At 43.0% G+C, this 23,904-nt stretch overlaps 1 protein-coding gene across 1 annotated transcript in view; it reads right to left on the bottom strand.

The window, feature by feature from the left end:
* The window catches only part of OPN5 (opsin 5), a 32,763-nt gene that overhangs the window by 193 nt on the left and 8,666 nt on the right, over positions 1 to 23,904 (bottom strand). Inside the window, exons 3-5 of the mRNA XM_069563139.1 lie at positions 22,057 to 22,227; positions 18,417 to 18,751; positions 3,364 to 3,605 (exon numbers count right to left, since the gene is read on the bottom strand). Coding sequence (XP_069419240.1) covers positions 3,364 to 3,605; positions 18,417 to 18,751; positions 22,057 to 22,227 — 748 coding nt within the window. The remainder of the gene's footprint in view (positions 1 to 3,363; positions 3,606 to 18,416; positions 18,752 to 22,056; positions 22,228 to 23,904) is intronic.

Below are 23,904 nucleotides of genomic sequence, written 5' to 3'. Positions count from 1 at the left end.
AAAACTTGAATTTCAAAGAGACGGGAAATAGTAATCAATTTAGAATATTCAAAGTCAAGAAATTCCTTGAGCAGAGCTTTCCAAAAGCAAGGCACATTTCCTGTGCCCTAGTGAGTTTCCCGTCCTCTAAGACAAAATTCACTGCACACAACCTACCTCTCCGTTGGGCCCAGTGACTCACGCAGCAAAGGTGGTCAGGGGAGGCTTGATTACAAGCGATGCCAGAGTTTGGGGCTTTGTTCTTCATCTTTACTAAGATATTAGGGATGTAGAACGCCTCGGTCCTTCACTATGCACCTCCAGAGCCTTCTGAACATGCCTGTTCCATCTACAATTGGCCTTGCCTCTGAAGTCTGGGTCACCTGTTACCGGTGATGAGTGGACTCGTCGGTCCTCAGGTGAGGTGGAAGGCCTGTGACTTCAAGAGCTGCAGTGTCAATGTCTTCCCTCCCCAGCCTCTGGTTCGCTGACTTTCAGTCATGGCTGTGTGTGTGAATCATCCAGGGGAAATAACCAACCTAACAACTGAAACTCGGACCCTATCCAGACCAGTTAAATCCAAATTTCTGCAGATGGATCTAGGCAGCAGTATTTTTGCAAATTTCCCTGGGTGTTTCTAATACACAGCCAAGGTACAGAAACCCTGCTTAGAAAATATGGGAGGCTATTATGGATAATGTACCCCATGGACTGTAGCCTACCAGGCTCCTCCATCCATGGGATTTTCCAAGCAAGAGTACTGGAGTGGGCTGCCAGTTCCTTCTCCAGGGGATCTTCCCAACCCAGGGATCAAACCTGGGACTCCTGCCCTGCACACAGATGCTTTACCATCTGAGCCACCAGGCAAGCATTATGGATAATACAGTGCAGTGAATAATGACACTTAAAAAGGGGCTCTTGGGCACATTTTCCCCTTCAGTGCATCAGCTGCTACTGAAATCTCAGGAGACCTCAATTCAGAGGGGGGAGAAATGAGTTAACTTTTAATGAACTATTGCAATTACTCAAAATTTATTTCTACAATCTCATATTTAACACATCAGCTCTTTTATTTGAATTCAAAATATTTCCCAAGAGGGTCTCCCAGTAGGAGTAAATACATTTTGGAGCTCAGAAAAGGAAAGACCAAGGATTAAATGAATCCAGTTTAATTCAGTTGAGTGGTTCTGGTAGCACATGAACCACTCTGGACTGGTTTCCCATCACGACACCTTACTCTATAGCCCTCCACATTACCTATTTTCTTAGCTTCTTAATAAAAACAAAGACAAATAAGACTCCTTTTGTGTGTCTTCTTTGGAAAGCTAAAAAGAAAATTCTGGTGGCCACTTCTCCATCTTCTAGCTCTCCCCTAAATAGATCTTTCTAGACTCTGAAACTCATCACACCTCTTCAGCATTTGTTCCCTGAAGATGCTCCAAGCTCTAGGCTCCACCCTGTTTTATCACCAGTAACTGATTTTTCCACCAAAAGCTGAAACTCTGGAGTAAGGAAGGCATCCTTGCCTTCCTCTATATTTCATATAAATGGCTAATAGGAGCAGGTGAACTGAGTTCTCTCTTGCCTGGTTGATTTTTCCAAAGGTTTGTGGCCCTTAGTCACTTTCTTCCACATAAATTTTTTTCTTCTTTTATTTTGGGGTGTTGAATATTTATGTGCTACACTTGTGAGCAAATATACAGAACACAGAGTCAGTCTGAAGCACAATTACGAGGCACGTGAAATTTGCCTTCAGCCATGCCTGTCAAATTCCCATCTCCTTCAGAAGAAAAAGTGCCTCACTAATTTCTCCCACAACTGCTCTATTAAAACTATTCTCTCCACCTGCATTCATAATAGTATTAATAGCTGATGAGGGCAAAGTGACATTACATCCAAAGTAGATGCATTTTAGCATTTGAATGTAGGCTTCCCTGGTGGCTCAACTGGTAAAGAATCTGCCTGCAATGCGGGAGACCTGGGTTGGGAAGATCCCCTGGAGAAGAGAGAGGCTATCCACCCACTCCAGTATTCCGGCCCAGAGAATTTCATGGACTGTATAGTCCATGGGGTCGCAAAGAGTCAGACACAACTGAGTGACTTTCACTTCACTTCATTCAGTTCAACAGAGATGGTAATAACCACGAGCAATGTGGAAGAAAAGAACACTAACACCACCTAGCTCTTTTTACATGGGCATTTTCTGTAATTACAACAACCTGAAAGATGAAATCCCAGGTCATCCCAATCCAAGACTCTGAGTAGTTCATTTTCCCAAAGATATAGTTGTTGTTTGGGATTTCCCAGGCAAGAATCCTGGAGTGAGTTGCCATTTCCTTTTCCAGGGGATCTTCCCGACCCAGGGATTGAACCTGCATCTCCCGCATTGCAGGTGGAGTCTTTACCACTGAGCCAAAGAGGAAGCCCTATAAATAGCAAAATCCTTCTTAAGTAGTGCTCTCCTACCTCCAGGCTGTGTATTCCTTCCCCTAGACCACAGCAGCAATGACAACACTACCTTTTGTTTTGTGCCTTTTAAATCTATTTTATTTGATGTTGTACCTATGTGCTAAGGAAATTCTGGGTCAAAAGATTTGTCCCTTGCTCAAGCACAGTGAAAGATCAGGGTCACAACCCACATCTTCCTCATTAGTTACACTTTTTTCTGCTGCTCCATACTCACTCAAGGAAAATGAAAACTATCTGGACCTCAAATGAGTAAGAATTAAGGGGCCTTCTCAACACTCCTCACCTCAGAACTGCAATTTGGGGCCTGTTCCACATTCAAAGGAGACTGTCCCTGATTGAGTATAGAAGATGACCAACTCACTGCTGACTCAGTCTGAGCCTTTCTAGCCTTTAGGAAAAATGATGTTGGATCCCCAAACTCACTGGTCCGTTGTGTAGCAGAAGATGTAAAACAGGACATCAAAATCACAAAATGTAGGAGAAGGGAGTGCAAAAATATAGATTTTTTTTCCTGTTTAATTTTTTTAAATTATACTATATCAAACTAGACACTCCTTTCTGTTGTGAAAAGTTAATTTGGGATCAATGACATGTGCACAGTACTCTTGGCGTGAGCTGAATCTGGTTCCACATAAGGAAGATGATGGATGCTCAAATGGGCATAGCTCCGTATCTTAGCTGCTCCACAATAAAAAACCGAATCACTGCTCTCACCCTCCACTCCTGTTGTCCAACTCCTCCATATCTGATTACTTGATTTCAGGAATTTTGGTGAACAGAAAATAAAGTCCTTCTCACATTCATCCTCAGTAATGAGCTCTAACCCTAAGAAGGCAGCATGTCCTGGTGGCTTGAACCCCCACGGAATTCTGAAACAAAGAGCGTGTCATTCATTTCCAGCTTCTGAAATTTTACCTGAAGTCTTCCAAAGATTTCTTCTTAGTGGCTTTCAAACCACCAGTTTGGCAACAGGCAAATTTGTAATCGATGACCTGGTAAATGATGGGGTTGTACATTGCTGCTGATTTTGCCAGGAGCGTTGGCACTACAGAGAGCTGTATAGGGATGGAGTCTGGCCGTCCAAAAGCTGACCACACAGAGACCACCGCGTAAGGAATCCAGGCAATCAGGAAGCCAGCGCAAATCAACATCGCCACCTGGTGAGGGAAAGCGACAGAGAACAAAATCGAGACACTTGGTGGAAATGATGGGGGGTGGGGAGGAGCAGGTAGCCTGTTCACACCCAGGGAAGTCTGTCTACCATCCTTTTATTTATCTTGCCAGTGGGAATCATATCATATGGATTTCTGAGATATTCAGCCAGAAAAAGTAATGACTATTCTTACCCTATTCACTGCATTCTCCGCTCCAGAATTTGAACATACCCAAAAGACCCAATGTTTGACCCTATAAAAGCTGTCAGAATGTGCCTACATTGAGCAGGAAAAGCATGCTAAAAAGACATCTGTGCACCTGAAATTTCCAGACTTCTCAACCCACGTTCACTTGAAAACTAGATGAAGAATATGTTCACCTTGATGAAATTTTAAATCACCCACATTTGCCTCAGGAAACTTAGAAACTCTGCCTTTGTTTGAAATTCTAATAGGAATCTTCTTCAGAGATTTCTATGAAATGTAATTTCCTTCAGCTCAAGTTTTTCTCAAGTCTGAGGCTCAGGTAGTAGAAATCCACTCGCTACAGAGGAAAAGAGAGTCAGTGAATTCAAACCAAAGTGACTTTTTATGAAGTGAGACTTTCCCAGAAAGTGCTTTTCTCTTTCACCAAATTATATTTACCTTTAGGAACCTCTTAACTTTTAGATCAAAGAATAGTTAGAGATGAGGTTTAACCCACCTGACTAGGTCCTCACTACCTCCAATTCAGTCTCTTTAAGAATGTAGTCTGACCCTGCCATAGTCTGACCCTGTAGTTATCCCACTTGAATCCAACAAATCTTCTTTAGCAAGTATTTTGTGTGAGATACTGTGTGGGTGCTGTGGGGACACCAGCAGGCTTTCCCGCCTTGGCTCCACCCCTCTACAGCAGTCCCTAGCCTTTTTGGCACCAGGGACCAGTTTCACGGAAGACGATCTTTCCACGGACCGGTGCGGGGGATAGTCTCGGGACGATTCGAGCACACTTACGTTCATTGCGTACTTTATTTCTATTACTATTACAACAGCACCATCTCAGATCATCCGATGTTCGATCCCGGAAGTTGAAGACCCCTTCTCTAAAACACAAACAATGGCTCAACAAAGCTGAATATGGTTTAAGTGCCAGCTTGGAGGAGGACAAAGTTACATGCTATGGAGAAAAGTAAGAAACAATCGCAGGAGGAAGGTGGAATTCAACCTACACATTGGCAAGTGGAAACAAAGGAACATGAGACCAGAACAAGCAAAGGCAAAGACAGCTATGTGTGAGGTCTGTACAGGACCTAGTGAGCTGTTTGCTTTGGTGTATGAGCAAACAACAAAGGGAGATGAGACTGGAAAGAAAGATAACATCCATGCTCTCAAGGGTCTGTAAAACCTACTACTGAGCTTGCACTGAATTCCATGTGCCTGAAAGCACTAGTAGGATTTTGGGCAGGAGACATATGAGAGGCGTGTTTAGGAAGATTAACCCGTAAAAGAAAATGCGGCTGGAAAACACAGGAAGCAGAAAAGTCATTGTTTATGCATTCAGCCGACAAGCATGATGGAGCATCTCCTGCATGTTTGTGTTGAGGATAATGAACAAAGCAGATGCATCCCTCCTCGCCTAGAATTTCCATTCTGAGCAGGTTTGTTAAGGCCGTAATCTAAACAAGAAACAAGAGGGATCTTCATGAGAGTTCTTTAGACTTGAAAAGGAAGTCCAAGTCTTGGGTTTTATTTTAATCTGGAGCTATTTCAGGCCCTAGTTGAGAGGTGACCTAACTTCAAAGCTTCCTTACACTGTTATCTACTAGACTATTCTTTCTGTAAAACGAATAATGAAACATACTCAAAATGCCCTCTGTGTGATGAAGATCTGGTGTTGCTCATTTGTATTTATTTTCCTGTTTCCCTTGTACCTTTGGTTAGCACTGCCAACATCCCTTCTGCCTTGTATAGTCCTTTATGGAGTTAGTGTCATAGGAGTTACATGAGCCCAGTCTAACCAAAGGACTGCGGGCTCCTGGCTACAGTCGTAGGAACAAGGTTGGACTTTCTACTATTAACAGCATAATCAGATCCACCTTGGGATTTCATAAGGCAGTTTTAGGAAAAGTCCGATTTCCTTTTATCTTTGAGTTCCCTACAGCCCTGGGAGGATGAGAGGATGGAACTATTTGAGGTCAGGTACCGCTTCCTCTTTCAGGCCCCATGCCCTCATTTAAGAAGTAAAATAGGGACTTCCCTGGTGGTCCAGTGGTTAAGAATCTGGCTTCCAATGCAGGGGATGTGGGTTCAATCCCTCATGAGGGAACTAAGACCCCACATGCCACAGGGCAGCTAAGCCCCTCCCCCGCAACTAGAGACGCCTATGCCCACGAACGAAGAGACTGCAAGCCACAACGGGGACCTGATGCAATTAAATAAATACATACTTTTTAAAAGAAGGAAAATAACAGTTCCCATCAATAAAGTCACAACAAGCTGGTGTGGAGGATCAAGGATGAGGAATGAGATACCAAATGTTTTCTTAATAATAGTTAAAGCGGCAATATTTGTGCATGTTTTTTTGTTTTTGAAATTCAACTGGAAAAGTTTTCCTTATAACAAAGTCATCTGTGTGCAGTATGCTTTTGCAGAGCTGAGCTATTGTATGCAAGAAATGGTCTGTACCCCTCAGTCTTCTTGACCTGTGGAACAGCCTGTCAGTAGGATGTGCTTGCCCTGGGAGCCCCATATTTGTCAGGAGTCTCAAGGAGGAAGCATAAGAAATCCACCAGAAAGTCTCAGGTTCTAAAGTTCTACCCAAAAAATTCAGGCTCATCTCTAAATATTAACAGCAGCAGAGAAAAACCTCAGCAATATCCATTTTGCTGTGACAATCGAAATCCCAAGCAGATGAATCAAATGAGACCAGACCTCATGGACATCCTGAAGCCCCGAGTTAGGGTCCTGGACCAAAATTCTCACCTGTGCTCAGCAGTTATCAAGACCTAAAGCACACGTGCAACTCTCCAGCATGCTTGCTTTCCCACCCTTCTGCAGAAGCTAACCCAGGAGAAATGGTATTTGGTTTGGTCCGTGACTTTTTTTGTAAATGGGCTGGATGCCTCAAAGCTCACAGTGAGGGTCTTTTTTTTTTTTCCCTCCTAAATCCCCAAATAAACAATAACAATATAAATAAAGCTTGCTTTTGCAGATGTCTGGAAACTTAACATAGCTCCATCCTTTTTCCTTTGGTGAGTCATAAGATGGTTTCACAGTATCTCAAAAGCTGTTTTCTGTGTTGCTGCCAAAGTCATTGACAAAAAATAGACTAGCTCTTAGTCCATAATATTTTCTACATTTTACATATTTCCTTTTTTATGGGCGTGTGCAATGGGGAACAGTAAAGACTTAAGACATTTGCATTTTGTTATCCTTTTTAAAAGGAGAGAAGAGAATTAAAGTATACCAAACCTTTTAAATACATAGCAAATGAACCCATGTGGTTTTTCTGAGACTTGAATAAAGCTAAATACTTTAAATTGAATGACTAGAAATCAAGTTTTAAAGTAGAAAGAGGGGAAAAAACTTGCATCTCAAACTACTGCATAATGTTACTTATGTTTTTGAAGTGAAAATGCAGTTAACACAAGGCACAATTATTTTCTATAACCTTCTCATGTCAAAATATACTCCACAAAATGTTAAACATTGAAATATTAAATATGAAAGTTACTTTAGGAGAGACTACAAAAATTTGCAAAACTTTCACTGTGACAGTTTTCCCAGAAATTGTTTTGTCTTTGTTGAATTTGTTACAATATTGCTTCTGTTCAATGTTTTGGCTTTCTGACTGTGTGGCATGTGGGATCTGAGCTCCCAAAACAGGGATTAAACTCGCACCCCATGAATTGAAAGGCGAAGTCTTAACCACTAGACTGCCAGGGCAGTCCCTCCCCAAAACTGTCTACTTAACTTGGAACACATTTAATCTTCCCACCAGTCTGTTCTTTACTTTCCACATTTCTAAATGTGTCTTCATTTCTATTTTCCAAAACTTCTCTCCTAAATATCTGTAAACCAGTTCTAATACAGGCACCTGCACCATCAGTCTCTTCTAAGTTGTTTATTTTTTAATTGCTTCATTTTTATCACTGTCTTTTGGTTCACTGAGAGAGGAGTAAAACTTCAAATTCTTAAATTAGACCATTTTTGTGGGAGGAAATTCACAGAATATGTGTTTAGCTTCTACAAAAGAATCACACATCTGCAACCCAGTTGATTTTAAATATATCTTGCTGCAGAAGACCAAGAAATACCGGTATGTTACAGCTATGGTTCAAGCTGGTATTAAGTGTCACACAAGCAAAACTGCCCACCATGGATCAATTTCAGTGAATTAACCAATTAAAGCAAGAATAGAATAGAGATGAAAAGGCTTTATAAGCCTCTACCTCTGACCTGAGACATTACAGCAGAGTTTTCCAAGAAGGAAAGTCCTCTGTCTTGTTGGTGTGCGGAGGCAGCGTGGAATAGTGGGAAAGTCTGACATGGAGGTGGGCTTCCCAAGTGGTGCAGGGGTAAAGAATCTGCCTGCCAATGCAGGAGACACAGGAGACTCAGGTTCAAGCCCTGGGCCAGGAAGATCCCCTAGAGGAGGAAATGGCAACCCACTCCAGTATTTTGCCTGGAAAATTCCATGGATAGAGGAGGGATACAGTGCATGGGGTTGCAAAGAGTCAGACACGACTGAGTGACTGAGCACAAACACACACACATGCACACACACACACGCACACACACACACACTCTGACATGGAAGTGCTCAGGGGTTTGGATTCCAGTCCCCATTCATCTCCACTGAGCACCGTGAGGGAATCCCTGACTCACAAGCCAGGAACTGCCACCTCAGTTCCTTCCCCCTTTGCCCAGATATAAATAAGCCTTCAGCCAACACTTGAAGCTGCGTGCTACCTTGGATAACAAAAGAGATGAGGAGATGACTTGACGTGACAGTGAAGGCCCCGAGTCAGGGCCAAAGAGATGGGATAAATTCCCCACCAAGAACGAGGCTGAATCACACTCCAGAACCAGATAGACTACCGATAACAAAGAAACTTCAGTAGCTGGGATGAGATCAGGTCCCAAGAAGAGAAATCACCACATCTGTGCATTGAAAGACAGGGCAGGGAGGGGGTGCCACCTGCCAACAGAAAGCCTACAGCTGGCAGGAGCACAGGCGGGATCAGATCTGGTTTTCCTCTTTGGGGTCTAGCCAGCAAGTATATGGATTTGTTCCCAACCAGAGGGGAAAATGATATTAAAAGATAGCATTGCAGTGATAAGTGCCAGTTGTGAGACTACAGTCCTCCACATGTGGGCAGCCTGCCATTGAGAGATGGCACGGAGAGAGCTGGACAATGGTGACCTACCTTCCTTGGCACTCTATTCCCTCATCTATACAAAAGTGGGGTAGTAATATTTCGCTTTCACATCACCTGTAAGAAATTAAGTAATTTGACCATTCCAAACACGTCTAGTTTGAGTTTCCTCTTTCCTTCTATTTCATCAGCAGAATGATGACAAAGGCCAACTGTCTCAGGTCCACCTTCATACACTGATAAAAATTTTTTTTTTTTTTTTCTGAGAGCCCCGATACATCTGTTAGCCCTGGTCGCGATCCAACTAGAAAATATTAATTCATACTTTTTTTAAAAAAGTAGAGAAAGAGGAGGAGTCTTCACTTCCCAATTGCAGTTTTCTCAAATCTTGAAATACCACTACTCCATGAACAAGCGAAAGCTGTGACCAGAAGCGGCGGATGTAAATTAGGTCATGTCACTCTGCGCATCTGTGTTTGGGGCTCTGAGTCTAAAACTGAACACAATATTCCCTGCCGAGGCAGTGGCTGGCTTACAGAACAGAACATACAGATTTCTAAATACCAAGTTCAACCAAACAAGGGAGACCTCACTATTCACTCCAGATGAACCGAGGCCTCCGAGGTGGGGTTACGGCTATTCAGAGGGCAACGCATGCACAGTCCAAAGGCCCAGAGATATTAGTAACGAAAGCTATTTCCGCAGACTTCTGAACCACCCAACCACGCCAGCCATTTCCATAGCAACGCTTTTTGTCTTTCGTGGCCGTCACTCAACAGAGCCCCCTAAGAGCTGCCTCCTAGAACCTGGTGGGATTTCAGGGACAAAGGAGCGCAGATCCACTAGGAGGAAACAGCTCCCTGGGCAGGTCAGGGAGGCCTGAGGACAGCCTGGAATTCCACGGAGCAGAAGCTCTGGGCTCCAGCCTCCACTGGGCCCCCATCACCCCTCTGCCTTCCTGTCTCTACAAACATCATTCTCTGGGTCCCCTCACCCCACCCCTAGAATCGCACGCCCAGAAGCTACCTTGCAACACCCCGCCCGGCCCCTCCACCCCAACCGATCCACACATAGGGCCACCAAACACAGCGGTCCCAGCAGGAATTCTGTTTACCCGGACAATGTCATCTGACCCAGCCCTGATCTGGTCACTGATACTGCACAGCTAGTTACTGATACCGTGCATCAGCTCTCAGGGTTCAAGCTGCACACGGCTGCCACTCTGACGTCTGGGGCCAGGGGCCTGCCTCATTTGGGAGGCCACGGCACAGTGGCAGGGGGGACACACAGGGGACCTGAGGGTGGCACCAAGGTCCCCAGCTGGGTTTCATGGGCAGCATCGCCCACTTGCCCAGCACTGAGCTGAGCTCCCTGTTCTCTATAGTAGGCTCCCAAGAGCTGTCTGTTTTATACATGAGAGTGTATACATGTCAATCCCAGTCCCCCAGTTCACCCTCATTCCTCTCCCAACCATGTCCACACATCCATTCATTCTCTTGAGGCATGGTATTAAGTCCTGGGGACACAAAATGAACCAAAAGACATGGTTATTACCCCCATGGGCCTTACTGACTAGTAGCAAAGACAGACACTGACTAAACAGTCACAAAATAGGTATGCAATTGCAAATTAATTTTAAATTGTGGTAAATTCTAATAGGAAAATGTAAAGGCAACAATGAAACATTTATATAGGAGGATTTGAATTCAATTCAGAGACTGCTTCTAGGGGAAAAAACATTTAAGCTAAGAACAAATAAGAAGAACCAGAAAAAAGGAATTCATTAATTAGTTTAAAAAAGCAATACAATTCAGCTTTCCCACCAACTGCTCTCAGAGTCCACGTGGGGGTCCTCTGACTCTGAACCCTCAATAATAATGAGCAATGCTGATGAGGAGTCTTTTGAAGGAAGCAGAGGTTTTTTTGGTTTTAGAAAGACTTCAGGGACTTCTGAAGTGGTCCAGTGGTTAAGACTCCTTGCTCACAGTGCAGGGGGCATGGGTTCGATCCTCGGTCAGGGAACTGAGCTCCCCTGTGCCACCTGGCACAGCCAAATAAAAACAAAGTTATCTTAAAAAGGCTTCACAGTCAATGTGAAAAAAACAAAGCAAAACAAAATACCTCCTTGGGTATGCAAGGGACAGACGCCCTCAAGCCAGGGGTGAAGAGAACGGTTAGCATTGATCAAGGTAATTATGTTAACACAGTGTATTCAATTATTGGTCATCCCACCAATCCTGATTGAGCATTTCACAGATGCCAGGCACTGGAGAACTAGAGCAAACAGCACTTGCCCTCATCCAGCTACTGTCTCGTGAAAGAGCCACAAGGCTGTGTCATTCAAAAAAGTGAACGTGCGACTTCCCTCATGGTCCAGAGGTTAAGACTAAGCAACCAGTGCAGGGGCCATGGGTTCAGTCCATGGCAGGGAAAGTTCCACAGGCCACAGAGAGTCACCAAAACAAAACCAAAGAGGATAGGCCAAGTGCTCTGATGGCCCGCCGCAGAGGGACTTCAACAAGCCAGGAGGGATCAAAAAGGTTTCCTGCTAGAAAGAGACATTAAGAGATACCCAGGTGTCCACAGGATCTAGATATTAACTACAGGCCTGGGATATTGTGGATAATCTATGTGTGTTGTGTACATGTTCAGGCACTTAATTTTGTCCAACTCGTTGTGACCCTATGGACTGTAGCCTGCCAGGCTCCTCTGTCCATGGGATTTTCCAGGCAAGAATACTGAAGTGGTTGCCATTACGTCCTCCAGGGGATCTTCCCAACCCAGGGGTTGAACCCACATCTGCTGCATTGGCAGGAGGAATCTTTACCAGTGAGCCACCGGGAAAGCCCTCAGGTGTGTGTCAAGTGAATAAATATGAGGTACAAATATACACAACATAGTAATATACAGAAATATTCATCAAAGCTTCTTTTATTTCCTTCCTGTTACCCTACCATCCCCTTTGTTAAAGCAGCAGCAAAAGTGTTCACTACAACAGCACAAAGATTTTTACAAGCAGAAATGCCCAAAGAAGTAAAACATTCATTTTTCAGCTTCTGAATTTCAAAATAGAAATTTGAAACTTACAAGAGAGGAAACAGTTGAGAGAAAAGGGTTTTGAGTATGACAAAAATGACTGAGTATTTACAATCAGAGACGTGTAAAACTAGAGGCATTAAATGTACTTACTGTGTGGACATGTCAGAGGGATGTACATGGATTTAGGAGCCAGTTTTCCAAGCCCACAGTGAGTCAAGGGCCTGTAGCTCTTAGCAAGGGAGAACCTTAAAGGAGCTAGTAACTTACCTTGAGAAGCTGTCCTGAAAATACTTCACTGAACTAAGCACAGGGAGGAGCAATAGACTGTCAATACATTTGCAAGAGCAGAAAGCTCCTGCCTCACTTCCTAGGGTGCCAGCCAAGCTCCCAAAATCCACCCAGTGGGTTGCCATGGAAGGATGGGGAAGTAGCTCAAATTTCTAATGCGCCCAAAGAGCCCTTAACAGTTGAAAGAGATAGGATGCAAAGTGACCTATGACAATGGATGCCTGAGGCCAGAAGGAGCTAGGGTCAATAAACTGACAACAACCAAACCAAGAGCCCCACCCACGGGTCCCACAGAGTTACAGAGACCTCTCTGGAACTTACATAGAGTCTAGGAAAAGGCGGAAAACCTGATTCAACTGAATTTATCCTGATGCTGTAATGTTGTTTGTTTTATAAGGTCAAATGCAGGCATAAAAATGAGGTTGTATTGTGTCGTAAGAATAAAAGAGGTGTTTTGTTTTGTTTTGTTGATTTCTTTGTTTTTTATTTTGCACACCTCTGCAATTTTGGTAATCTGTGAAATTTCACCCTGCTATAAAAGTCTGGCAAAACCATTTTTTAATTAATCAGAAGGAAATTATAATGTGGAGAAAGGTTTATAGCTAGAACATCCATATTTAAGCTGATGAGATCAGACTGGCAAAATGTAGGCCTAGATAATTACCCACCTAGAAATAATTAGAGGACATCAAAAATGAATGATTTTGATCCCATAATGCAGTGAAGTGGCCTTTAAGTAATAAGCTTTTAGACCAAGCCATTCTGGAGATCAGAAAGCGCCAAGTGAACAAGCAAACTCCTGATCCCAAGAGGTAGTTGAATGAGGACAAGGTTTCTAAAATTATGAAAAGGTCCAGCGAAGGTTTTTCTACTTATTTTTACTCAGTACAAAAAAAAAAAAAAAGGATAAAAATTAAATAGTATTTTAAAACAGCTTAAATTTAGTAAAGAAGGTGCCACAGTAGAAAGATGTGTTTATTTTTCAATATGGGTCGAACTGTGACAAATTTTTTGCACAAATGAGAATAATTAGAGATGTATTTTTAGATTATATTGATACAGACTTTATATATACAAATGAACTATAGATGTAATACATAATATTACATGTGTTAAATGTCAGTCATGTCTGACTCTTTGCAACCCCATGGACTGTAGCCTGCCAAGCTCCTTTGTCCATGGAATTCTCTAGGAAAGAATACTGGAGGAGTGGGTTGCTGTCCCCTTCTCCAGGGGATCTTCTTGATCCAGGGATTAAACCCAGGTCTCCCACGTTGCAGGCAGATTCTTTACCATCTGAGCCACCATGGAAGCCCAATATCGAATATAGACATCATATATAATATAGTATCATTTAGAATACATGTTAGAAACTACATATAAAATAAAATCATACACATATATGCCTACAGTTTTCATTTAGCATCACTTTGGTTAATCTGGTCTTGGTGAGCCTGACTGTTTGGTTTACTTAGCACAGGTTAAGGAGAATGATAACAATATGTCAAGTTTGGGATTGACATATGCATACCACTATATTTAAAACAGATAACCAACAAGGACCTACTGTATAAAACAGGGGACTCTGCTCAAAAGTCTGTAATAACCTAAATAGGAAAAAAAATTGAAAAAAGAATAGATACATATATATATATAACTGAATCATTTTGCTGTACACCTGAAACTAACAACATTGTTAATCAATTATACCCCAATATAATTTTTTTAATTATATAAAAATAAATACCAAAAAAATGCATTAAACTGTACACCACTATGCTTGCATGTATATGCATAATGAGCTTCAGAAATTCTAATGAGCTGCCTACTCTCAAGAGTACACAAAGAACCAATTTCTAGAATGTTGGTAAAAACCGGCCATTAGTAGGTTGAGCCAAGGAATTCAACTAATGAGAGAGAGGCTGATGAGTAACAGACTCAGAGAAACAGGAGAAGGACCTCATGGGTAGGTGGATCTAGACTCACTGCTCAAGAGCAGCCAAACGTCTCAAAGCCAGTAACCCTGAGGGACGGAAGGAGGAGAGGACGCCGTGTGACATCTCAGCAGCTTCACATCACGCCTTCATGACATACAGGGCTGCAAGGCTAACTGAGATCAGACACCCGTGTGACAGACATCATCTTGTTCCCTGGGCATACCTCCACGAACTGTTGAAAACAAACACATTATCTCTTTTGTATTCACCCAGTTTCTAGAACAAAGTATGCGTGCTAAGTCGCTTCAGTCAAGTCCGATGCTTTGCAACCCTATGTACTGTAGCCTGCCAGGCTCCTCTGTCCATGGGATTCTCCAGGCAAGAATACTGGAGTGGGTTGCCATGCCCTCCTTCAGGGGATCTTCCCAACCCAGGGATCAAACCTGTGTCTCTTATGTCTCCTGCATTGGCAGGCAGGTTCTTTACTACTACTATTCATGCCACCTAGGAAGCCCTCCTAGAACAATACTTGGTATCAACTAATATTTGGAGGAAGTGAAATCCACATTTAACTTGGATTAATTTATTGGCATTAATTTTTTTTTTTTTTTTTTTTTTTGCATCACAGACAAGAGCTAAAGGAAGAATGGGAAATGAGGAGCTTAATTCACGATCCTGCATTTATGGAAATTTTTTTTACTTAACACCTGATTATAAGCTAGAAGTAGATCATGATTTCTGATGCTGCATTTTTGTCCAGCATCTATTTTTAGGTTACTTTTGGCTCTATTTTAAGGTTATCAGTATAGATTTAGAATGATGAAAACTTCTTTCAGACTGCCTCCTACTCAAATGTGGAGTTTAGGGAGTAGAGATCAATTGGAACTATCAAGAATCTCTAGCTCATGAGAATTCGCTGGTGGTCCAGTGCTTAAGACTTGACCCTGTCATTGTCCTGGCCCAGGTTCAATCCTTGGTTGGGGAACTAAGATCCCACAAGCCACGTAATGAGGCCAAAAGAAAAAAGAAAAAACTCTAGCTCACACTGTGCAACAAATAGGTCCTTGCACATTAAGAACTCTGAAATGGGGGACGAAAACTATTACTTGGACAAAAGTTTTGCCTTAGTAGGAAGCTACTTGTGGTCTGGAGGGAACTGTGTTACTCCTGGGTCCTGAGGCCAGCAGTCTCCAGGGTAGGTTGCAAGGAAACTTGAAGATGGTTATCAATCAACATGATGGATTGGGATACCAGAAGGATTAGAACTTCCATGTTTTGTTTTGTTTTTTTTTTTGACCCCATCATGAAGAATGTGGGATCTTAGTTCCCCAACCAGTGATTGAACCCACATTCCCCATACTTGAACCTTTGAAGTCTTAACAACTGAACCCATAGGGAAGTCCTTACATCAACTTTTACCTTTCAAATATAAGATAGAAACTAGAGTGTACCAATATTAAAAACACCGCTTGGTGAAAAGACAACCCTCAGAATGGGAGAAAATAGTAGCAAATGAAACAACTGACAATGGATTAATTTCCAAAATATACAAGCAGCTCATACAAGCCCCTGGTGGCTCAGACAGTAAAGCATCTGCCTGCAATGCAGGAGACTTGGGTTCAACCCCTGCGTCAGGAAGATCCCCTGGAGAAGGAAATGGCTCCCCACTCCAGTACTCTTGCCTGGAAAATTCCATGGATGGAGGAGCCCAGTGGGCTACACAGTCCATGGGGTCTCAAAGAGTCAGACACAACTGAGCAACTTCACTTTTTTTCACTTTTGTACAACTCAATACTAGAAAAACAAACAACCCAATCAAAAAGTGGGAAAAAGATCTAAACAGACATTTCTCCAAAGAAAACATACAGATGGCTAACAAACGCATGAAAAAATGCTCAACACCGCTCATTATTAGAGAAATGCAAATCAAAACTACATGAGATATCACCTCACACCAGTCAGAATGGCCTTCATCAAAAGGTCTACAAACAATAAATGCTGGAGAGGGTGTGGAGAAAAGGAAACGCTCTTGCACTGTTGGTGGAAATGTAAATTGATACAGCCACTATGGAAGACGGTATGGAGATTCCTTAAAAAACTAGGAATAAAACCACCATATGACCCAGCAATCCCATGCCTAGGCCTAAACCCTGAGGAAACCAAAATTGAAAAAGACACATGCATCTCAAAGTGCACTGCACTACTATTTATAATAGAACATGGAAGCAACCTTGATGTCCCTCAACAGATGAGTGGGTAAAAAAGGTGTGGTACATATACACAATGGAATATTACTTGGCCATAAAAAAGAACACATTTGAGTCAGTTCTGATGAGGTGAATGAACCCAGAACCTACTATACAGAGTGAAGTGAGTCAGAAAGAGAAAGGTAAATATCATACTCTAATGCATATATCTAGAAGAATGGTACTGAAGAATTTATTTACAGGGCAGCAATGGAGAAACAGACATAGAGAACAGACTTATGGACATAGGGAGAGGCGAGGAGAGGGTGAGATGTATGGAAAGAGTAACACGGAAACTTACATTATCACATGTAAAATAGATAGCCAAAGGGAATTTGCTGTATGGCTCAGGAAACTCAAAAAGGGTCTCTGTATCAACCTAGAGGGGTGGGTTGGGGAGGGAGGTGGGAGGGAGGTTCAAAAGGGAGGGGATGTATGTATACCTATAGCTGATTCATGTTGAGGTTTGACAGAAAACAACAAAATTCTGTAAAGCAATTATCCTTCAATAAAAAAATTAAAAAAAAGAAAAGAAACAGAAAAAAAAAACTTGATGGTGCAACATGGCATTTATATTGAGATTGCTGAAAAATATTTTTCAGTGTAAAGGTGAGGTGTGATGAAAGTGTACAAACCACTTGCATTAGGCTTTACTTGAATTCCTGCAGGTCAGGAAAGAAAAGAGGAGCTACAGTTTCTTTGGGCTCCCCTGGTGGCTCAAAGTGTCTGCCAGTGCAGGAAATGCGGGAGACAAGGATTCAATTCCTGGTTCGGGAAGATCCCCTGGAGAAGGACATGGCAACCCACTCCAGTATTCTTGCCTGCAAAATCCCATGGACAGAGGAAGCTGGCAGGCTACGGTCCATGAGATCACAAAAGAGCCGGACACAACTTAGCGACTAAACCGACCAACCGATGGTTTCTTTACCATCGTCTACGCACCAGATGACAGGATAATAGGCTTATTTCATTGAATTCCCACCACAGCCCAGAGAGACAGACGTTACTATTCCTGTTACACAAGATTCAAAGTATCTACCTCTGGGTCACAAGCCTTGCAAAAAATCCAAACCCTTGTCTGTTTTCAGATCATCTGCTCTTTTACAGAGCACCACAATATCTGATGGCTCAGGTAGTAAAGAATCTACCTGCAATGCAGGAGACCTGGGTTAGATCTCTGGGTGGGGAAGACCCTCTAGAGAAGGGAAAGGCTACCCATTCTTGCCCGGGAAATTCCATGGACATAGGAGCCTCGCAGGCTACATCCATGGTGTTGCAAAGAGTTGGACATGACTGAGCAACTAACACTCATATTTGAAGGACTGCCAACTCTGAGACTAGCATTTGCCAAGGGACTCAATGCTGCAGAAACGCCTCTTGTGTGAAGAACCCATAGGGAAGCAGACACAGTAAGCTCTTACTGTATAAATAAGGAATGTCCATAATTATGCCCATCAAAGTCCATGTGTGCGTGCCTGCTCAGTCACTTCAGTCATGTCCGACTCTTTGTGACCCTGTGGACTATAGCCCACCAGGCTCCTCTGTTGATGGGATTCTCCAGGCAAGAATACTGGAGTGGGTTGCCATGTCCTCCTCCAGAACAAAGTCCATACGAAACATTAAATACCGAGGCATTTTATGAGTCATAAAAGTTATTAATCTTATTGGTGAAATAATGTTTAAAAATCAATAATATCCTATTCAATAGAGGAAATAAGCCCCCAGTAGATCCATTATATAAATTTGGTAGATATTAAAAGTGTGTGTAAATGAGACTGATAGAGACACAAGGGTTACTACAAAGGTTTAAATAAATAAAAACCAAATTCAGAAGGACATAAACAGAGGGCATTTGAAGTTCTCCCAGTCTTAACATTCCCTAGCTTCTTCACCCTGTGAAGTTTTAATTGATTACAGAACATGTCTATAAATTATGACTGCAGTTACCTTGGTCAGTTTCACTTCCAGCACATGGCTGCTATGGATCCGACTGTCAAAATGAGCTACTTCTTTGGATGAGGACTTAACCTTGGCAATGATCTTCACATAAGAGAACACGATCACAGCCGTTGGGAGCAAGAGGCAGAAGAAGAGGATGTTCAGGATGAAAATCTGGCCCCCTACTGAGGCCTGGGCCAGCCACCAGTCCAGGGTGCAGGAAGTTCCGAAGGGCTCAGGTGCGTAGTCCCCCAGACCTACCAAGGGCATGGTGGTCCAGAAGGCAGCATAGGCCCAGATGACCGCCAGGCAGATGTAGGCGTGCTTTCTTTTCAGCCAAATCCCTGGAGGTGGAAGAAGAGCATTATCAGGATGTAATCTGCCCTCCACCCAGACACCTCCCCTCGACAGGTCAAATTCCACATCCAAAGAGTTGATCCATTGGATTCTGGGAGACGTGGTCAGTAACCAAAGCCGGAGGGAGAGTTGGGTGGAGGGAAGGAGAGCTCCAGAGCTTGGGCTCTTTTTCCAAGAGAATAAAACAGGAAGTGATTTCACAAGGAAGGTTTTCTCTAGGCGTCTGGGAGCCTTGGGAGGGGGACGTGACAAAAGCTGGGGAGAGGTGGCAGTAAAAAGATGAGAGGATGCTGAAGACTGTGGAAGATCTTGGGAAAATATCCAGAATGACCTTGGAGCTCTTATCCAGGATAAGAGGCTAACTGGCAGAATATACAAATGGAGCCCCAAAAAGCATGTGTTAAGGGTTCATCAGAGGTAGAGTCCTTTGGGGGAGAAATGAGAAGACACTGCTTGTGTCTTTAAAATATCCTTCTTCCAAAAAGCTTGTGTGCCTCTCACCTAAGAACTCAAGGAGTGGGGGTGGATGCCAGGGTCATGACCGAGTGGGGTAATGTCATAAGGGTTGGGTGAGAGCAGATTTTCACTCTTCCAATGTTATTAATACAACAGTCACACTCACAGCCAAAGGTGGAGAAGTGGGGAACCTAGGTAGAACATACCATGCTCTGCAAAAGTAATTCTGTGAAAATATTTTCAGAAAAACAAAGGGAAAAAAAAAACAAACTCCGTGTTTCAGCACTGGTTTCCATTAGCCAAAAGATCATTCCAAGAGGCAGAAACAGCGCAGTCGGTTAAGGAAAGCTGTAACGCACTAGTGATCATTTTACAAAGTTCAATACCACCACCAAAGACAGGTCAGCCTGCTCTAGGGCTTCAGCCTCTACAGGAAGTTACCTCCACCCCATTTATTGCCTGGAACCCAAAGAGCCATAGAGGTGGCTCCTACCTGCCTTGGGTTTTGGTAGCAGAGAAGAAATATCGAATCATATTTAATAAAAGCCAAATGATTTCTTCAGCACAGACTCTGCTTAGCGTCACGTGAGGTCTGAGAAAATCAGAAGGGCCTAATCCTTCTCATTTCTAGTATTTGACCCGCTTCACGTAACCTTTCCAGACGTCAGTGTTCTTAGCAGTAAAATGGAGGAAATAAAAATCCACTGCTTACGGATTTCGAGGAGGGTGAAATGCACCATGCCAGGTCTCCTTTGCAAACTACGAAGGACTACGTTGACATGAATATTCACTCCTGTGTTTGTTTCATTTGGCACTAACAAGAAACGTAACAGATGGTTTCCTTCGTCTCTATTTTTTTTTTCAAATAGACATCGTCATAAAATGCAAATCTCATGGACCCACCAGATAGGAGTAACAATCAGGTAGCCACGCTATCTGTCAGCTCTTGGTTATCCATTATAACGCAGAAAACATTGGCACGGATAATTATATAATTTTACAGGAACGTGCATAAGCATATGTAGACGCGTTTACGGTGAGGGTTGCTTGGTGAGGTGTTTTATACTTACATTCGGTTATGGTGAAAGGCTGTCAAGTACAGGAGGGAGTAGATTAGTAGATTGGTTCTGTGATGCTCCAGCAGTCAGAACTAGGACCAATGGGTGGAGGTTACTGGGAAGCAGTTTTGTCTCAATATAAGGAATAACATTGTAACAACCAGAGCAGACCAATCAGAGAATGGGCTGCCTTGTGCAGTAGTAAGCTCCCCGTCACTGGTCACTGGAATTACTCAAGAAGAGGCCAGGTGGCTGTCTGTCAGGGATGCCTTAAAACACTTTATCCCATTGCATGGGGGAAAGGTCTACATGGCCCCAAGTGACTTTCTAATTCCAACATTCCAAGATACCGTGTGGAGGGTTTAATTGTGCAACAAATCAAATGATGAAACCAGACTATCGAGAATCAATCTTAGAAGAAGCTGGAAAGCATATACAGTTCCCACGGGAGTTGTGCCCTGCAGTGATTCTGGGGGGTGAGCAACATTATCTCTATATGGGACCCGAAGCCTGAAGTCAAGAAAATATTTAAAAAGCAGAGACATTGAGGTTTAGTATTCCTCAAATATCTTCAGGAAATTGAACTTTTTGCTTCTTCATCTGTAAAATCTATAGGTATATTTAAAATTTACTTGACATGATCAAAAATAAGTTTTTAGGAAAAAATGGACTCTGATATCATCCAGTTAGGTATAATTGTATTTTTTGTATTTTATTGGAATTTTTGATTCAAGTTATTTCTGCTGCAGATTCTAAACTGTTAGAAAAAGCGATGCGAAACTTTTCTTAAAGATGAGCGCTGGATGGTGCACACATTGGACCATGACCCTATCCCCCACCCCAACCTCCTGTATATTTTGTTTTTAATTTAGGCTTGTAAACTTTTAAAATATAAAGAAAAATTCGACCCCATTGACAGTGTCACATCAACTTGATCTTTTCCATTTTGGGCTCCAGGCCATGTTCTGTCTCCATGGTGACAATCACCAAGCTGATTGAGACTGATGAACAAAGCAGTGTAGCGTGAACCAGTATCATTCTCTGGTTGCACCTAGTTCTCAATATTAAATTTAAAGGGCCAAATGTGTCTCTTTCGGGTTCAATGATTTTTCCAGAAGCCCAAGAAGCCAAAGTATTAAAAATTTATTTTTCCCATGTAGAATGGTCTTATCATTAAAATCTGATCACTAGACTCAGAAAGGGTGTTTATGGCTGGCTCACCCCTAACCGATTCTCTTACCCACTGCTCTTTCTACATACCAAGACCACAAAAAGAATGTTGGCTGGTATTTCGTATGTGTGTCCTTTCCTGCAGGCTCGGTTCTCTAACCTGGAGGAGAATTCCTCATCTCTGCAGCCACGGGGAGCCTGAGTGCTAAAGGAGAATCAGAAAAATCTTTCCATATAATTATACTTACTACTCGGGGAAATAGCTAAAACATCTTGGACCCAATATCCTTTCAGTGCATTTTATTTATTTTGCTTACATGGCATAACACAGTAAAAGCTTACACACTTTATACAAAGAGATGATACTTTCATAAAAGCATCGTAGCGAAACACCAGACATTCCTATAAAAAATAGCATTGAAAGAAACCTACATGGACACAGGTTCGAGTCTTTAAGCGTAAGTTAGAACAAGATAGGCTATGAGTAGAAATACTCCTAGTCTCTGAGTGTATTCATAATCTTTGTTTATTATCTCTGGGTAAAACATGTACCGCTCTGATAATCCACCTAGATTCGACTCTCAGGGAACAGAAACCTTCCTACTTACCATATGATAAATAGCAGATTTTCAGGTATCGGTCCAGGCTGACAGCAGTCATAGTGATAAGACTTCCACAGCCAAAGAAAAATCCAGCCCATCCATACCAGCGGCAGCCAATCCAGCCGAACACCCAGCGGTGACAGAAGCAAGAGATGATGGTGAACGGTTTGCCTACAACTAGAGCGCCAAGTGACTTGTCAAGGGACGGTCCCTCCAGTTAAACTCTACCCCGCCCATCCAACTCGCTGTGGAGTCTTATCCTAGGCAGACAAGAGGGAGCTATTTTGGGAAACATTAGGTCCAATTTGTTTACAACCAGACCCAGATCTCTAGGATTTAAACTATTTATCCCTTTAGCCTTCATCAGCTTGTTTTGTTTGTTACTTTCTAGAAAGTAGTCTTCTATTTTATTTTGACACCCTGCACCCTCCTCATCCAATATATATTCAATCTCCCCCCTCCTTGAAGAGAACGGCTGAGGAAGCTTTCCAACACCTGTATCTGATCCACCTATCAAAAGAGGGTTCCCCAACCTTCATGCATTAGAAAACCCAAGTAACTGACATTCACAGCCTGCAAATGCTGGCCCCTTCCACCCTTCCCAGGAGTACCCTCCCTTGGTACACTGTTAGTTCAATCAAGTAACTCATCTTTATCGGGTGCTTTTATAAGCTAGACACACATCACCTCTAGCTGTCTACACAGCCGGTGCCATACTGCAACTAACTAGACTGAGCAGCTTCATCTCAGAGCTTTCTAATCCTGTTGGGTCTACACTCCATTGTCAGTAGGGAAACCCAATGTAAAAGAGTTCTTGTTTTGTTCAACAAATAATTATTTAATGCTCATTATGTACATGGTGCTAGAGGACAATGTGGAGATCAAGATTAACAGATTCATTTTTAACAGAGGAGACCAAACAATAATTTGCAAGATACGATATGATGGAATGCTGGCTCATGCTGAGTGGTGGGAAGAAAAATGAAACAGAGGAAGGAGAGAGACAGAATCTGCTGTTTTCAATCAGATCAGGGAAGACCTCTCTGTGAATGTGAGGTGTAGGTGGATGCTAAATCAGTGGCCCAGAACTCGAGCAAACGTTTAGAGGGAAAACATTCTAGGCAGGGCCAACAGCAAACTCAGAGTTTGAGCTAAGGGTCTGCTGGGCGGTGCTGCTGCTGCTGCTGCTGCTGCTGCTGCTGCTGCTGCTGCTGCTGCTGCTGCTGCTGCTGCTAAGTCCCTTCAGTCGTGTCTGACTCTGTGCGACCCTAGAGACGGCAGCCCACCAGGCTCCCCCATCCCTGGGATTCTCCAGGCAAGAACGCTGGAGTGGGTTGCCATGTCCTTCTCCAATGCATGAAAGTGAAGAGTGAAAGTGAAGTCGCTCAGTCGTGTCTGACTCTTAGCTACCCCATGGACTGCAGCCTACCAGGCTCCTCCACCCATGGGATTTTCCAGGCAAGAGTACTGGAGTGGGTCGCCATGGGTGGTGCTAAAGGCAGCCAAAAAAGGCAATTGACAGTGACTTGATGGAGTACAGTAATGTCTGTTGTGTCTGGGATCCGTCAGCAAAACAGATATGTTAGGCTTCTGTCTAGAGTGGAGCCTTTAACAAACCTCTAGGATGTCATCTAGAACCTTTGGAATGTCAAAGCACTGTTTTACATTTTATTTATTTGTGTGTGTGTGTGTTTGTTTCTGGCTGCACTGGGTCCTTGTTTCTGTGTGTGGGCTTTTTCTAGTTGCAGAGCGTGGGGGCTACTCTCTAACTGCGGTGCTCAGGCTGCTCATTGCCATGGCGGCTCTAGAGCTCAGGGGCTCAGGAGTTGCTGCGCATGGGTTTAGCTGCCCCGA

The sequence above is a fragment of the Ovis canadensis genome, chromosome 20, assembly GCF_042477335.2.
Source record: "Ovis canadensis isolate MfBH-ARS-UI-01 breed Bighorn chromosome 20, ARS-UI_OviCan_v2, whole genome shotgun sequence".
Lineage (NCBI taxonomy): Eukaryota > Metazoa > Chordata > Mammalia > Artiodactyla > Bovidae > Ovis > Ovis canadensis.
This window is presented reverse-complemented; position numbering and strand designations above follow the sequence as displayed.